The sequence below is a fragment of the Aythya marila genome, assembly GCF_965140915.1.
Source record: "Aythya marila genome assembly, chromosome: 3".
NCBI classification, from domain to species: domain Eukaryota; kingdom Metazoa; phylum Chordata; class Aves; order Anseriformes; family Anatidae; genus Aythya; species Aythya marila.
This window is the reverse complement of record NC_139044.1, coordinates 80,543,196-80,560,413: the sequence shown is the minus strand read 5'-3', so window position 1 is coordinate 80,560,413 and position 17,218 is coordinate 80,543,196. Positions and strand designations below refer to the sequence as shown.

At 35.0% G+C, this 17,218-nt stretch overlaps 1 protein-coding gene across 12 annotated transcripts in view; it reads right to left on the bottom strand.

The window, feature by feature from the left end:
• LAMA2 (laminin subunit alpha 2) overlaps positions 1-17,218 on the bottom strand; it is a 375,103-nt gene that overhangs the window by 49,908 nt on the left and 307,977 nt on the right. For all 12 annotated transcript variants that reach the window (XM_082757554.1, XM_082757553.1, XM_082757545.1 and 9 more), the window contains 3 exons: positions 12,891-12,993; positions 4,369-4,485; positions 1,474-1,656 (listed from right to left, as the gene is read on the bottom strand). In XM_082757554.1, coding sequence (XP_082613680.1) covers positions 1,474-1,656; positions 4,369-4,485; positions 12,891-12,993 — 403 coding nt within the window. The remainder of the gene's footprint in view (positions 1-1,473; positions 1,657-4,368; positions 4,486-12,890; positions 12,994-17,218) is intronic.

Below are 17,218 nucleotides of genomic sequence, written 5' to 3'. Positions count from 1 at the left end.
CTGACAGTTCTGAAGATGTAAGGATTGCAGCACTTGTTTAGCATGAGGGTATGGGATTGTGTGGATGACTGTGAAAGGCACAAATCAGATTTTACCAAAAGAATGTAGGTTGAAGGGAAATAATTATTAAGAAGTTGGATATTGCTTAGATAAAGCATGACAGTCCGTGTATCTAGTTTCTGAATACTAACCCAGACACTGATACCAAACCTTCAAGATGTTTCTTAAGGTTTCATAAGTGAGACTAGTTACCAAGACACTTTATCTCAGAGCCTTCAAAAATAATCAAACTACTGGATTATTTTGATGAATGAGAAATGTGGAAGACCATGCAGAAGGTTTGGTGGCAAGCAGTGAACATCATCTACTGGAAAAAGCACAATAAAAAAAAACAAAACAAAACAAAAAAACACAAGAAAGAGAACATACGTACTGATTCCTGTAGGCAAGACAAGGGGACAAAGAACAGAGAAAAAACAGAATACAACATAAGAAGATGTTTTGAAGATCTAAACACAAATGTAAATTAAGGAACAGGATTCTAGATCCAAGTGCCAAGAAATTGGTGCTTTTAGGCCACTTCCCAGTTGTTTATCACTACCAATCCAGATGTTGTTACCTTGTAGATCTAATTGATTCCTAACCTGCCATAATATAATCACAGTATTTCAATAGATAACTATTTTTCTTATTGTGTAAACTACTAGGGGTCTCTCAGTCTGATGGAGCTGCCTGATGCCAAGCTGACCAAAACCTGGAGAGTAGAGAGTAGCTGAAAAGTTAGTCCTTCAGCAATTTTGTAAAGGTATTCAGGTTTTGTTGTCAGCTCTGTACACTCCTATATGAGATGAACAATCTACCATAAAATACATTGTAATTTAGAATTCAATGTTATCCTACATACCCAAAGTGAAAATGCTAAAGCAATTGTCACTTCTTATAACAGGCTTCGCTAACAACAAAAAAACAGCCCTAAAAAAATATACTTAGAATCTCTTTTTTTATCTTTCTTAAGTGTCTTCAGTGCTCTACCAAAATAGTAACTTATATGACAGAAGTCACGCATTTCTCCCAGAAGTGATTATCTGATTGACTGAAGGCTCGGTTAGTGCAGGGAATTTTACATGAATCAAGTGGTAAATTGTCAGTCAAAGACAGATTCTTTAATTATTCACCTACCTCAATAGTTTAAAGAGCAGTCTGTGGAACAAATCTATCCACTACATGTTCATCCTGATGATGCTAGCTTTTTTTCTGCAACTACCAGCAGCAGTCTCTAAGATTTAAAAGTTATTCTTAAATGATAAACACAGAATACAGGAACTATAGAGCTTCCTTTTACAACAACATACTGTAGTAATACTGTGGGAGTGAAGTTACTGAGTGTCTCTGTTTCATTTTGGGATGTGAAATGAAAATATAAACCGAAAAAAAATCCTCCAAAAAAACAAACCAAACCAAACCAGATCTTACTATTCTTGATAGGATCCTTCACAACAGCGTTTGTTTTTGCCACATCATCTGCAAGTTTACTGTAATTGTTTCTCAAGCCAAGCAGATTCTGGTTGAGGTCTTTAATCTGGGCCAAGACATCATTTGCCGTATCGTTGGCTTGTTTTGCTTTGTCTTTAGCCGCCTGTACCTTTATAGCTGTATCTGTAGGTAGAAAAGAATAATGAAATGACTGTCCTGAGTACAGAAGTTTTCTTCATATGTCTCAAGAATAAAGTTGCGCCAAAATTCTACAACCTTAATTTGTGTTGTGTAGTTCTTTACTCTTTAGGAGATCCCACTTCACATGTAGTAAGACATTATGAATTGCACACGTAGAGTGTAGATGCCCTGTTTTTCAAGACAACAAACGCTTCTGAAGAAGAGAAAAAAACTCTACAGTGGAGCTGTAGGACCTGTAGGAACAATCTTTGCTACCTGCTTCCCACAAAACCATGAAACTGTTCTTGGAATTGTTTTCCTGTTGTATTTTCCAACATGTCTTTGTGTCCCTCAGTCATATGAGAATTTTGGAGTGCAGCTCAGAAATTTGGACACCTCTGAAATGATCATGTAGCAATAGTGCCACTTGTCATACTGACTGGGGCTTCCTTTTGCAGTCAGTGGGGTTAACAGATTGCACTGCAGTAGTGGGGAAAACACAGGAGGATATTTTTACTATCCTATTGTGGCTAAGAGACAGTTGATAAGGGATAGTTTATCCCAAAATTTGCTTGAAGAAGATTGCATATTCCTGATTCAACAATTGTAGGAAAACAGGGGAAACACAGATATTATCACCATTTCAGGGGATTAACAGTATAGATTTCCAACCATTTTTTCAGGTAGGTCCTTCACCTTCTGTGGACTATGTGATGCAATCAAGCCTGTGGCCTAGGGAGAATACAATGCTTCTTAAGGCTGTAGAGAATTGGTAGGTTTATCCTGAACCCTGGAGAATTACATGACCATTTTTACTTTCTTGAGCAAAGACATATTATGTGCTACACTCTTATTTCTGAAGTGTACACTCTTATTTCTGAAGTTTTACCTTTGAAAAGTGCACATAACCTAACAGCACCTTGAAAATATATCTGAACCTTTAATAAACCATAATCATCATCAGTACTGACAAGTGAAAGAACAGATTACTCTGATTGCCTTTTTCCACTTTCTATTTTCATCATATCTAAGTATCTCTTTTTGAGGCAATTATTAGAGGTCATGCAGCTTTCTGGCAGAAAGAAAGTTGGACTTCCCTTTATTTGGAGGGGAGGGAAGTGTTACTTCCCTCTATTGGTCATATAAATTATATTTATTTTAAACCACACTTATAAAAGTATGCCTATCCCTCCATATGTAGGTCCTTGTCCTAAAGTAATCTATCCATCTATCCCATTTTGAATCTTTCTGGTTTTATTTGGCTATTTTATTTGAGTATTACTACAGCATGGACAAGAATTATTAGTTTAAATTGCTCTCTACTTTTGTGAATCCTTGAAGAATGAGATACATGACAGGGTCATTTTCTCTCCTGTCCTCATTGGTTACTTTGCCATTGGATGACTAATTTACAGCACTTTTGTATCCATGTCTTTTATTTGCCCTGAATTTAATTCTTAAGACACATCTACTTGTGTATGAGAATGCCCTTGTCCAAAGAGCAAGCACCTTGTAACTCTAATCTGACAAGAGTTTATTACATTGCTAATGGTTGCATATTTCATGTATCTTTTACATGTTTCATATTTACTATACTGTCTCCTAAGGTCCACTGGTCTCCAAGGTCCATTTTGTTTGACTTAGACATCTATCTATGCACAAGAAGAAAAACAGGCCAATACGTGTGGTTAAAACCCAGGAAGTGGCATGAGTATGATATATTAAAGCAAATTCTTGTGAATATCTGATTTCAAGGATCGCTACATCTAAAAATAAACTTTCCAGTTGTCTGGAATCTTGAAGTCACAAAAGTGTGCAAGATGAATAGTAATAGTAATAGTAAATTATTTCTCAAGCCAAGTTTTTATTTGTAGTCTGAACTTTCCAGACCTTCACATATGAGAGAGAATATAGATTTTCTTCAGAGACTTTTCTTCAGTTTATTGCAATGCAGTGCTCCTTAGAGAGAAAAGTCATAGCAAATTATTTTGATAAAACATTTATTTTTTATAAAAACAAACATTCTGTTTATCACTGTCTATTATACTGAAACTATATTGTAGCTCACTGTCTCTCGCAATCACAACACTAAGTAGCTAACATCCCAACACTTTGGGATTTTAATCAATATTAAAGATTGGAGGGGGGGCAGGGGGACTTATACAGAATTATAAGTATGCTTAGTACTTTTGTCTTCATTAAGGAAATCCTGTTCCAGTTCTAAGATACACAATGTCAAATTGACTGGAAAGGATACTGCAGGATAAATCAATGACTGTGGTAGAGAGGTAAGACAAAAAGAGCAAATTTCATCCTGCTTTTTCTATTGTCAGTAGGTCTTTATTTTTCTTGGTTGCTATAAGAAGCATGATGGTTCTTTATTCACAAGTTTCATAAACAGACTTTTCATGTTTAAAGAAAAAACTATTTGTCTCAGAATGTATTGTAACTTCTGAATTATAATTCGTTCCGAAACCAGTCTTTTGCAAATTGCAGAAACTTGTTACTATTTACTGTGCCAAAATACAAACTGATACAAGGTATCTGTTTTCAGACCAGTTCTCTCTAACATAGCTTATTTTTGTCTCATTAAAGCAGCCAGTGATCAAAGCGGACCCAATGTGGACCACAAAAAGATCAATCAGACAGATGATAGGTGTTTATACACCTAACAGAGCAGGACATGTTAAGTGTTGCATTACTTTTCCAGCTTACCATTAGGAATGGCTGACAGTTTTCCAAAGGTTTCATTCAAAGCTTTCAGGAGAATGGAATTCTTCTCATCAGAATCTTTCAGTCTGTTCTGCATGCTGTCCAGGTTATCTCCCTTTTCTATAACAACAATAATAAGCAAGCAATTTATCATTAAGAAATTCAATAGTGTAAATAAGGAATTCCAGTAAATCTGGTTGTAGGGTTCAATTATAATCTTTTTGGTTTCTTTAGGTTGCCTAGTTCTGTAGTATCTAAATGCTTTAGTACGTTTTACTGTTCTATATCAAAGGTTTTGATATAAGAGGTTTACAGAAAAAAATACAGAAAAAAAAAAAAAAAAAGAAAAAATGATAATCATAGATGGAATGATTTATTCAAGTTCACACAGTGACCCGTCTGATAGACTCAAGAGTGAAGTTCAGTCATAGCTTTGATTCCGAGATCCAACTACCACTCAAATTTTCATCTTAAAGGGATGAATGGGATGAATGAAAGGGATGAATGGGATGAATGATTCTCCACTGTGTGGAGAGAGGCATGACAGATCAGGTCATCTTACTGCTGCAATTAGAATGGCCAAAGCATAGCTCTCATGGATTTTCTGAAAGATAACCTATGTTGATGTAACATCTGAGGAAAACATGAGATATCACCCTATCATCAATATGAGGAGACAACACAAATTATTATGAAATAAACATAGATTTTATTTTTGGGTATAGTCCTAAAAGTAAATAAAAAATAGTTGTATCATATTCAGTACATTAAAGACTGTTGCAGACTAGCATTATCTTTTACAGATAAGTTTCTGTTCTTCACCTATTTTTTGAATAAAAACTACAGATTTTTTTTTTTTTGAATAGTAACCAGCATTAGCAATAATTATAATTTTTCAAACTTTCAAAAGTGAGTTTCCAGCTAAGCTTTACAGTTATTAAAAAAAAAACAAAAACAAAAACAAACAAAAACATAAAAAAAAAAAGTTAAGTTTGGCACAGAAAATGCTAGGTAATGCTTAAACAACTATCTCAGAGGGCATTTTTCATCATTTCTTCATATAAGTATAGAGTTCTTTGGAACAGACAGCTGCTAATTTATTAACTTAAAGGTATGCCCTGTTGGGAAACTAATTCAACATCACTATGCTTGATAGAACGAGGAGAATAATTTGTAGAAAAGTAGTTTAAGATACAAAGTATGACAGTGACCTTCAGATACGTGACAGGTTATTGAAATTAAACACACGGTTTTTGGATCCAAGTAGATACTGAAGTAGGAAAACATATTGGAGAAGAGTTTTCTCTGTGAATAAGTCACATACATGTGAAAAATATAAAGTATTTCGTTCTTTATTTCTAAAGTACTTCTTTTTCACAAGGGACAATAATTAGACATATTGGTACTTCAGCATCTCTTCAGCATCTCTAACCCTTCTGTGAGAGGGTAAACAAAATAATGGGTTAAAATGAGTGACAGTGGTTCAAGTCCTACAGATTTTAAAAGAAAAAGGTTTCATAAAATTAGATATGCAAAAAAGCATCTTGAAATTAGAAAAATCACACTAACTGCGTATTACCTTCAAGAAATGATTAACTACATTTTCAAAGAATGAAACAGTGGATAGAATTTAAATGAGAATCACATTTTTGCTGTTGGACCCTTTGAAATGTCATTCAGAAAGAGATCTATGCACTGTATTTAAACCGGAGCAACACTGCAGGAGTGCCTGGAGGTAAGACTTCATTCTTGCAAAATGTCCCACAGAGGAACAGGACACTGGTATGAAGTGTGAAAGGCACAGTTAATGCTAGAATAAAGTTGGGAAGAATCTTATATAAATTATAAGATCATATTTTCCCTCAAAAATACTGCTTTTTTAAATAACTTTTTTTCTGCAGATGAATGAGGTCACTCATAAAGTGATGTTAAACTAGGGTGAAGATATGAGAGTCTGACCTTAAATGCTCTGTGGCTTTACCTGAGTTCATTTATCATTAAGTAATAATACTGAAAAAAATATTTTAATTTCTTCCATTTAATTTTGAAATTATAGTCTGCCTGATATTTCTTTGGTGTCTCTGGTGCCTTTTTGGAATGTAAGTGTTTATAAAGTGTATTAATATTCCTGACATATTTTATTCATTTCTGGTGGTGCTACAGTAACTTTTTTGCATTAAATTAATTTAAATTATCTCTCTTTCTTCTCTTTACTCTGCCAGATCCAACATTACACTAATTATCTCTTGGTTACATTTCTGAAGAATCATGTTTCCAGACTTCTGTTTTCAGCTTTGTAACCATAGCAGCAATTTTTATGGATTTTAATAACTGAAGTTTCCCTAGAACTCCTCAATTTGAATACCGAGACCCTGTGTTTAATATTTTTTCTTTTAATTTCTCAAATGTATTTTCACTGTTTTTTTTTTTTTTTTTTTTTTTTTTTTAATATTAAAATAATAAAGTCATAAATAAGTGTCCTTAGGGAGCTTTTCAAGAAAATTGTTCATTTTGCACAATGATCATAACATGAAGCTTTATTTTGAAGAAACTTCCCACGCTATATGAAGAGACACAGACTATATGAAGAGAGCCACACTTAATGAAGAGACCCAGACAGTCTCTTCATTAAGCACTGAGCTAATTTTGACTATGAATCACAAACTGAACTGACTTCATTTCAGGTTTTCCTCATCGTTTAATTATTAGCATTTGTGAGAAATCCTAGAGCCATAAGAAGGCCTGAGATTATCCAGTTAATCATAGAGGCTAGGCATAATATGAGTGGCTACAGCCTAAATTTTTCCAAAATACAGAGTTTATCTGACTTGGAAGAGGTTAGTGGATTTGCACTGAAAGATACCAGGCCCTGTCAATTCACATTAAAGTGTAGGTTGAGAAATATCCTGAGAAATTTATGTCATTCCTGTTTCCACTTAATTAGCTCTGCACGGAAATGGCACAGGATGCCAATCAACATACAGTATATTGTTCAAATCTACAAAAAATGCATCACTAAAACTAAACCCTAAAGTGTAAGGACGATCTTGACTGACTTTGCAGGTATGAACTCATATTTTCTGGTTTGGTTAATCTGATTTTCAATTTCTGTTTCTATTTCCTTGATAAAACACTACATTACAGAATAATCATTACCCATTTTCCCTGAATGAAAAAACTGAAGTGAGTCAAAAAAAAATCCCTACATTCATATGTTTTGTTAAGAAATGAGTTACTTATCACTTGCATGGGGTGATCTATTTTTACAAGAGACAAGTTTTAACAAATCTCTGAAGAACACATACATACATGGCACTGGTTAATTACTGCTTTCTTGTCACCACTGCAATACTAGCAGAAACGGGCATCTTCTGAGAGTTTGGCCTAATGTAGTTTTCCATGGGACTGTCCAAAAAGGAATTATAAAGACACGCTACCCAATGCATGCCCCCCAAAACAGAATAAAGGTTGAAATCTCCTGAGGAGCAATACATGCAGCTGTTTTTATTGATTGGATATTGCACAAATTTACTGGCAGTTGCACATCTACCATTTTATTATGCTTCTGCATCCTGCAAATAGCATTTTTGCTCCCCTCAGTCTCATCCTGTAAAGAGGGTGATGGGCCACAAGCTAAATTTTTCTCTCAAAACCAAGCAAGACTTATGAATAAATGGGGAAAAATGTAACTGGAGAAAAGCAGCCAATGATGGTTAACTTTTTAAAAAGACTGTTTTCAGCATTAGCATTTACATGAATATTATGCAATAATTTGCCAAATGCAACATGCCAGGGCAGCAACAATGCAAACCAGAGTCAAATACACAATCAAGGAATATAGCTGTGCCTATCATCTACAAAGTATTTTGGCTAAAAATATTCACTTGTTGTCAGACAGGACAAGACCCCCTCAACTTGTCAATTCTTAAGCAGAAGAAATGACATGAATGCTGAATTTCAGTAGTCACCTGACACCAGTCTCCAGCTGGAGTAGTTTATATATCTTATTTTTCCTTTTCACTGATCATTTTTGAAGCCTGTATATCGTCTCAAATCTGCACTGGGCAAATATATTTTTAAAACAGTAAATTCAAAATTATCAGCAAGAAAAATTGCTCCTGGCAAACTAAAAATCCCTCAAGGCACAGAGAGAATGAAGCTGGCAGGCAGCAGCATTCACTCATTTGTAGCCAAAATTTCAAAACTCCTTAGACAGAGCATTACACACAGATTTTGCTTCTCCCACCAGGGTTATTTCTTCTAACACCTAGCCCCACAGAGAAAGAAAGAATTAAATCTCCATTTTAATAGCTTCTGTCAGAAGCTTTGCTTTGTAAGGACTGTTTCAGCAGTTTTTGGTGGTAATATAAAGCATTTTTGTGATTAACAGCCGTTTTATAACTAGTGTAATTGGCCACAAATCACAGAAATGTCATAATGTAGCAAGAAAACACTCCCACCTCTATCATAGCCCAGCCTGGATTTCTGGAGTATATATTACTTGAGTGGCTTATGGATTTTCATTACTTTAACTAATGTACTACCTGTAGTGCAGGCAGAGAAATTTCAAACTAATGATCACTTCTGTCTAGCAGATTTTTATAGAGTGCCCATCATCCATCCTTCACTTTCAGTAGAGACTCTGAACAGGGTGGCTTGTAAGAACGGTAGAAAGTATCTATTAGTTTTACACTCAAATCTCGCTTTCCATCCAGGAAACATCAAGTCATCCAGAAGAGATTATGTTCATAATACTAGTAACACCATCACTTTGGAGAAAAAGCAGAGTAGGGAAAAAAATAATCTGTTTTTGCATTTTACTTTTACGTATCTGCATTCTGGGCATTATACTAACTGATCTCTGTGGGTCAAGCTGTGGAGCATGGCTATGTTTTATCAGATACAAAAAAGCATACTGGAAAGTTTAGAATGTTTATCTGTATGGAGCACGTTATATCTAAGTCATATCAGAGAACATTAGGAAACTCCATCTCATTAACCTTCAGCATGGGGCAAGACCACAGACAAAGATCTAATACTTATCTTATAAGCACTGCTGCTCCCTGCTTGCATGAGGATTGCTTTATGAATCTTTAGGATGCTTAGACCTTCACTTCTGAATTATGAAATGGACATCAACTGAAATTCTCACTGGACTAAAATTGGAGAATAACATGTTTTTTTCAAAAATCTCTGAAGTCATGTCTTATTGAGGTTGTAATATTTTATTTATTTATTTATTTATTTTCAGAGTTAAATTGGATAGCCCTGTGGGAGCATAGTATTGATATATATTCAAAGTCTTTGATTTTGGCCTGGAAAACAGGTCCCTATGCTCTACAGAGCACATGATAACTCTGAGGTAACCATTCATGGAGCACAGAAAGCTATGGATTCCACCATGGTGTACAAATGCCTTTTTGGCATTTCCAGCCATGGAAAGATGTGAAGTTTGCTTTCTTCACAAACAGCATCCCCACTCTTTCTGCTTCAGCCATATTACTTAAATTTGCCCACTGGTCTCACCTAGCAGTTCAATGAGTTTCTGTGGTATATTTACTGAAACATGGTCCTCTAGCCCTAAATTGGTACTGAATCTGGCAGTAAAGTCACAATAAAGAGGAAGCCTAATATACATCCAAGATTTACTAGAAACTGTTGGTACTTATTATTTTCTTGTAGCAGCTCCGAGGAAAAAAATGTTTTTAAACTTTCAAACTGTGTATGATATTGAAATGTAATTAATGACCATATTAAAATTTTTGTCTTATGACCTTGTTAAACATTATGATGACTTGTTAACTAGTCTGCAAGTTGAAATCCTAGAACTGCCAAAAATAAATGAGAATACAGTAATAGTCAAACGATGACTCTGTGTTATGTGGATCTCATTCTTCATGCTGTATGGTTTTTATAATGCATCTCCCAGGAGGCCAATGAAAATTTTATATATTAAAACCCGAAAGACTGGGCTCTATTATAAAAATCTGTCTTATTTCTAATAAAAAATATTTTTTAACTACTGTAGCATGACATGGAAACTTCAGGCATCATCTCTGTGACAGGCAGATTAAATCTCAACCTGGAATATTTACTGCGTGTGATTTTTCTAGTTCTGATGCATGAAATAAAAAAACCAAACAAAACAGATTAATTTTCAAATCCTATAATGAGCAAGAAATATTATATCATAGTTGTTTTCATCTTGTCCTCTTTATTTCTTCCAAATCCTAGATCTGTTTTCTCATTTAAGTGAGAAAGTGTTATACCTGTCCTTATAGTTAATCCCATGTTAACCGTGCTATAGCACAATGACTTCAGCCAACTGAATCAGATTAAACTACAACATATATAGTATGAAAAGATTTTTCAAAAGCTAAACTGACTGAAAACAAGCTTTTTGAAATATATACATATATGTATAAACACAAGAGATATGTCAAACATAAGAGATGGGATTACAGTGTACTAAATTGGAATAAACCATGAAGTTATCATTTTAAACATATTCTATCTAGATTACTTAAAACAAAACAAAACAAAACAAAACACAACAGTATTTGTATGAATTACCTTCAAAAGTAGCTGTATGAATTATTTGGTTAATTGATATTCCTCTAACACTTTAATATACTAGTGGCATAAAGATGGTACAATCTTAAATCACTTTCTCTTGTATATGTAAAAACAAGGTACTCAAACAACAATGTTTAACATTTTTCACAAAGTTGTGAAACTCAGAATGCTGGCCTATTTCAAAGCGTATGATGCTTATTTCCCTTCAGGTTCGTTTGAAATACTGAAATATGAAATATTTTTTAGCTCCTTTCTAAGACTTCTGTGGAGAAAGAATTGACGATTACTGTTAAACAGATGCTTCATTAGCACAGCAATAAGTATTTTCTTAGAAGACTTATAAAACAATCTGTCTGGATAATGATGCAACATACAAACTGCTTTTGTTTGCAAGATTGTGCAAGAGCTCAAAAGATCATTGAATCATAGGCTCCAAATGTCTGCCCAAAGAACATTTTTCTCCTTCTGACTAGCAGTCATTCCTCACTGATGTTTGCCTAAGCTGTTTTCAAAGATTTTCAAAGGTCAAATCCCCCTCAGGCAATCAATTCCAGTACTTCTACATTTTAATTACAAGAAAGATTTTCCTAATATGTGATCTGGAACAGCACAATTTAAGATATGTTAGTACAATCTTATTTGGAGAAACCTTGGCAATACTGAAGAATAAGTCCCTACTTATTTGTCTCTTTTTCAGTCTACAATTTTAAATTATTTCAATCTTTCTCCTTCTCTACACTTCCACTTAGTCTTCATGATGTTTGCAAGACTATCTGCAAATGACCTCAACCTTTGTAAGTTCAGTACCTAGCACTGCAGACAGTAATTTTGCTAAGGCACAAGTAACCCTTCCACTCTGTGGACAAATTGTTTCATGTGTTTTGGAAAGCCATTCACCTGTTCATGCATTCCCCTGCGACATCTACCTGACATCCACTGTGAACCAGCATGTGATCCATGATTTTCTTCATTTTCATTCTATGGAACTACTACACAGACTTGCTCTTCATCCTGCATTTCTGCAGCTGTGCATTCATGTGTGCATGAAGCACCTTGTTGTGTTTATCCTGACTACTGCCCTACTTTCTCACACTGTGGCATTCAACTATAATACTCTCATTTATCAAGGAGAAAATAATCAGGTACATTATAAACACAGTCTTATCTGAATTATCAATTATTATGTCTCACCAAACAGTATTTATGAAAAAAGTGCAGAAAAATGAAGATGTTTTATTTGCACCAAATTGAAGTACTTGGTTTGAGATCTACAAACTTTATAATTTGAGCTGCATTTAGCCACATACTTAAACCTTAGGAATGAAGAAATATTGTGTGTTTGTGTATGAAAACTCATCTGTTTTGTCCAGAGAAATGTTTTAATTTTGTTTTTGAAGAAAATACTTAGCAATTCCCTCCCATCATCCTATTTGGCAAACATCTTCATCCTGCATCCCCACACTTCCCTTTTCTGTCACAACCCCATAAGCATCCTAAAGAAATGTGCTATGTCTGGTTGGTATTGTAAACCCTAATTCTGCATTAACAGGTATTTTAAACCCTAATTCTGTATTAATAGGAAGAAAAATGTAATGTTGTGCTGGATTTTGTACTAATTTTCTGCTAGAGCATTTACTAAATCAAAACCTGTATTTTCATACCTCTCTCATTCCCACTTACTCTCAACCTTACTGTAATCATCAAGAGAAGACTAAGGTTCTAGCTTTTCCAGCCTTCCCATCCCAGAAGAGGACAAGCATCCCTGTAATATGCCTGGACCCAAAATAGAGTATTTTTCATTAATACATTGTTCAATTTAAAAACAGATACTGAACTAGAAATATATATTTTTTTTTTCTTCTGACATGGCTTATTCATACTGGAAGTAAAACAGTCTCATAAAGTTTTTCTAGTATATAATGGACCTGAATGCCACATACTGCACATACCTTTAACATCATTTTCTAGCCTCTTGGCATCATTAAGGACCCTGAAGCTTTTCTGAAGAGAGCTCTTGGCGTCATCCTTCAACGATCCTTGAGGACCAGATGTCTGCAGACAAACAAGCAGTGTCACAGATACAGGAAAGTCTCAAGTCATAAAAGATACAGGAAAACCATCTAAGTGAATGTTCTAAATTCAAATGAACTTCAGTGTGTTCTGAATCATATCCCATTGTCATTACACTGGTCTTCAAAAGACTAAAAAATAATTTCCTTTAATTCATTTTCTTTTGTTTTTAGAAGAAGCCAGTTCTCCTTTGGAATACCAGTGATGACTACGATAAGAAGAGAAAATGTTTATATCATTACAGAAAGAGATTTGCTCTAGGAACAGAACTTTGTCCATAACAAACAAATCTTTCAACTTAAAACATGTTTCTTCCTCCAGCTACAGTATTTCTCCCTAATACCTTTAGAAGCCAGACTGGATCTGATGTTCCATATTCTCAGAGAACAGAGCTGTCTTCATGGTTAAATACAAGAACTGTAATTGCTAGGTCAGTATAGTAAAGATGCTACAAAGGAAATTGAGTTTAAAAAGGTAAACTGCAGTTAATCTGAAAGAGTTTTATTACTAAATATCCATCCTTCTACATATCATATTATTTAAAGATCTTTGCTTTGAAAAAACATCTCTCTCCAGTGCAGAGACTGATCAATTGGTAGTATGATTTTTCTAAATTAGATTAGTATTTTCAGTTGGTAGAAAATGCTCTAGGTTCTAAACCACTTACTGTTCAGTTTGTAAGAGTGAACTCAGGTCATACATCATACTGAGTACATTTCTGTGAGAATACTCTTGACAGCCAGATAACATTCTATATTAGTCATGGGTCATAGCCTTGTAACTAGTATGCAATTAAGCAGCAGCTACTTTTCATTTTCCAGGGCAGATACATATACTCAAAATATGTGTCAATTAAATTACACAGTTATTATTACTATTCATTATTTACATAATGAGTAAGCCCAGAGGTGATACTACTGAATCTTTGCTGTTTTTTGATGAAACGTTGAGAACCATGTATGGGACTTGTCTATTTTTTTTTTTCATTTAAAAATCTTAAAGAACACTTTGGATACTCACAAAACTCAGAATAAAGTTTTTTTGTAAAGGTATATCTCATGGCATGTGTGGCCATGTCACTGGGATACATCTACCATACTTCTTCCTTGTAGTCATGGGATCTGAATTTATTCTCAGCTTTCATCATGGGCTAAGTGATTTTATGAAGTATGACCTATATGACTGCCAAGCACACTTGAACTATTAAGCTGTTCCTACTATAAATTCTTCCCCATATCAACAGAAAATATGTTTGAAAGATCAACAAAACAACAATACCTTTTTTTTTTTTAAATAGATTTTATCACTTAATATAAGTAGCACCAGTAACAGAAAAACACATATAACCCTAGAAAAAAAAAAAAGAAAAAAGCAAACAACAGCAAAAAAATGACTTTCCAGTTAAGCAAAAGATTGCTCCTGAAGGAAGAACAGTTGGCCAGATTTTGTAGCAGATGCACCTGTCAAATCAGATAATACTACTACATATTCTTTTTCCCATTAGCATCAAAACTTAGGTCCATGTGCCCACGGACTTCAAAAATAATGATTGTTGTTATTATTAAATTACTAGGCATGGTCGACTGGCTGTTAAAGCAGTTTATAGTCAATAGAAATACATTGGAAGGCCAGATTTGCAATGCAAAAACAAGAAGTTTTATATCAAATATCAAATCAGGGACAATAAATAGGTCTGGGCTGGCAATTAGTCAGAAACAAATTTCAGCATAAAGGCCCTTCGGAGACAAATACACTTGTACTGATTAAAAGCTTTATTTTATATTAATTTTCAAATAATTCTGCAAGGGAGGATTAATCAAAAAAATCAAATGCAAAACATACTTTTTTTGCTAGCTTTTCTTCCGGCTTATGGAATGTTGAGTTATGATGAAGTCAATAATGAAAAAAACAAATATTTTCTGGCAGTGTGAGGTAAAGTTTATGCCCAGCTTGCGGCAAGCTTGGGTCATGATGAATCCTTTTATGATTTAATAAGACTGACAGCTAAGGGATTTTTATATTGTTTTCTAAATTGGTACACCTGCTGTAAAAATGAAAAAAAAAAAAAAAGTAAAAAATTACCATGGTTCAAGACAAATTGGAAAACCACAGTGTCTCAGGAATCTAAGTTCTAATTCTATCTGTTCCAGAGTGTACATACACTGGGGACAGTAACTTCCTCACTCTGTGCTTCCCTCCACACCCCCTGCCCTATACAAACTTTGTGCAGCTTGACTGCTTGTGGCATCTTGTAGCAGGAGTGGGATCTCATTATGTATTCAAACAATGCCATCTCATTCTTGGGTTAGAGGCATAAGTGCTGTTATAATAACATAATACAAAATGCTGCCACTGAAACCATACATCATCCTTAATGGTCTGTTTCTTCCTTTCCTTGGGTTAGCAATAATTTTAACAAGGTTTAGCACCAAAAGAAAAACATGTATCAAATTACTGAAAAGCTCTATAAATCCATAATTAGCAATAATTATGGGTAAGGAATGAATTCAGGAAAAAATATCCCATGTCTTCCTTTTTCTACTACTTCCGTGACTCTTGAACTCTGTTCTTGCCAAATGATCCACCTTCTGCAGAAGAAGTAAGATTTCACAGAATCACAGAATTTCTAGGTTGGAAGAGACCTCAAGATCATCGAGTCCAACCTCTGACCTAACGCTAACAGTCCCCACTAAACCATATCCCTAAGCTCTACATCTAAACGTCTCTTAAAGACTTCCAGGGATGGTGACTCCACCACTTCCCTGGGCAGCCTGTTCCAATGTCTAACAACCCTTTTGGTAAAGAAGTTCTTCCTATTTCAGTTCAGCACATAGCCTGGTGGATTACAGAACTATTTTGGGATGAAGAAGATCCCTCCAGATCTCCCAGGGATGGCTGTGCGAATCACTGAATGCACATTGACAGGGATAAGGCTACAGGCTGCAAATTTGAATTAGATTAGCAATGGCCACAGCATTCTGTGAAGACTCAGCACATGCTGGGCACGGTCTGAACATGTATCAGACAAAGAATTGCTGGGGCTTTTGCAGTATGGAGGGATTTTTTTTTTTTTCCCCAAGGTTTCATGAATGCATGTAAGCATGAAATAGGCATTATGGTGCCTAAACCTGCTGACATGTCAGTAGTTTTGGTCACTTGAAGAGGTACAGCTCCAAGCACATATGCAAATCCACTGGGGCAGTTTTGAGGATCAAATACTTAAATTCACCTTTACACTTGTAAGTTGTTTTTTGTCCTAATTCACATCCATTAAAACAGCTCTGCCTTATTTTTTAAATAAAGGATCTTCTTTTCACATACATTTACATTCTGAGATGCCTTCACCTCTGTGAGAGCTAAGGCTACTCTCATTTTCACAATCTTGGAGAAAGAATGAGAAGTCTCGGGGAAGCTGAGAATTCTGAAGTACCAAGATGTTATGAATGAATTGCACCTCAGGACACTGAATGTAATGGCACCCCAATAGTTATGTTGGGTGCCACTACAAAGGGAGTAAGAAGAAAAGAAGCAAGCAGGACCCTAAACACTTAACATGTCACCTGTGGTTCCAGTTACTAGTCTAAAAAAGACTAAGAAGAAAATTACTTCTTCAAGATGTGTTTTAAAACTATAGTTCTGATCTGAGAGACACAAGCTGGGTTTGTTAACATGACTCTACTCTTCAGTCAGTTACTGTCTTGGCTAAGTAATGGGGTATTGAAGCTGCCTGAATGCTAGAGATTTCTCATCTGTGATAAATTTATTTTTCTTTTAAAGGGGAGAGCAAATCCATCATAAAAAGCTCAGGAGGAATTTTTCTGTCATATTTTTAATACATTTTTTCCCAGTCATTTATCAGGCTTCCTGTAATCACGACGGATTTTAAGCATTTTTTTGTTGTTGTTGTTCTTGCCTTTAGCAACATTAGCTTAATTTAAAAACAAATTAATCTTCCTGTTAAAAACAAAAACAACCCCAAATTCTGATATATCACTGAGGCTCCCATATATTGTTTACTTCAGTCACTTGCAGGGTGGAACTTAAAACTCAGCCCAGTTCTAGCATTTCTAGTTTATGCACCAGCTTGCTACTGTTGGAAAACCTTCCCTCCACAGACCCAACACTATCATTTGCTAGGAAAGGCTAGGTTCAGTGATGCAGGTGAACTTCAGACCTCTCCTCTGTTATCTGCTAGCTTCTGCAGATC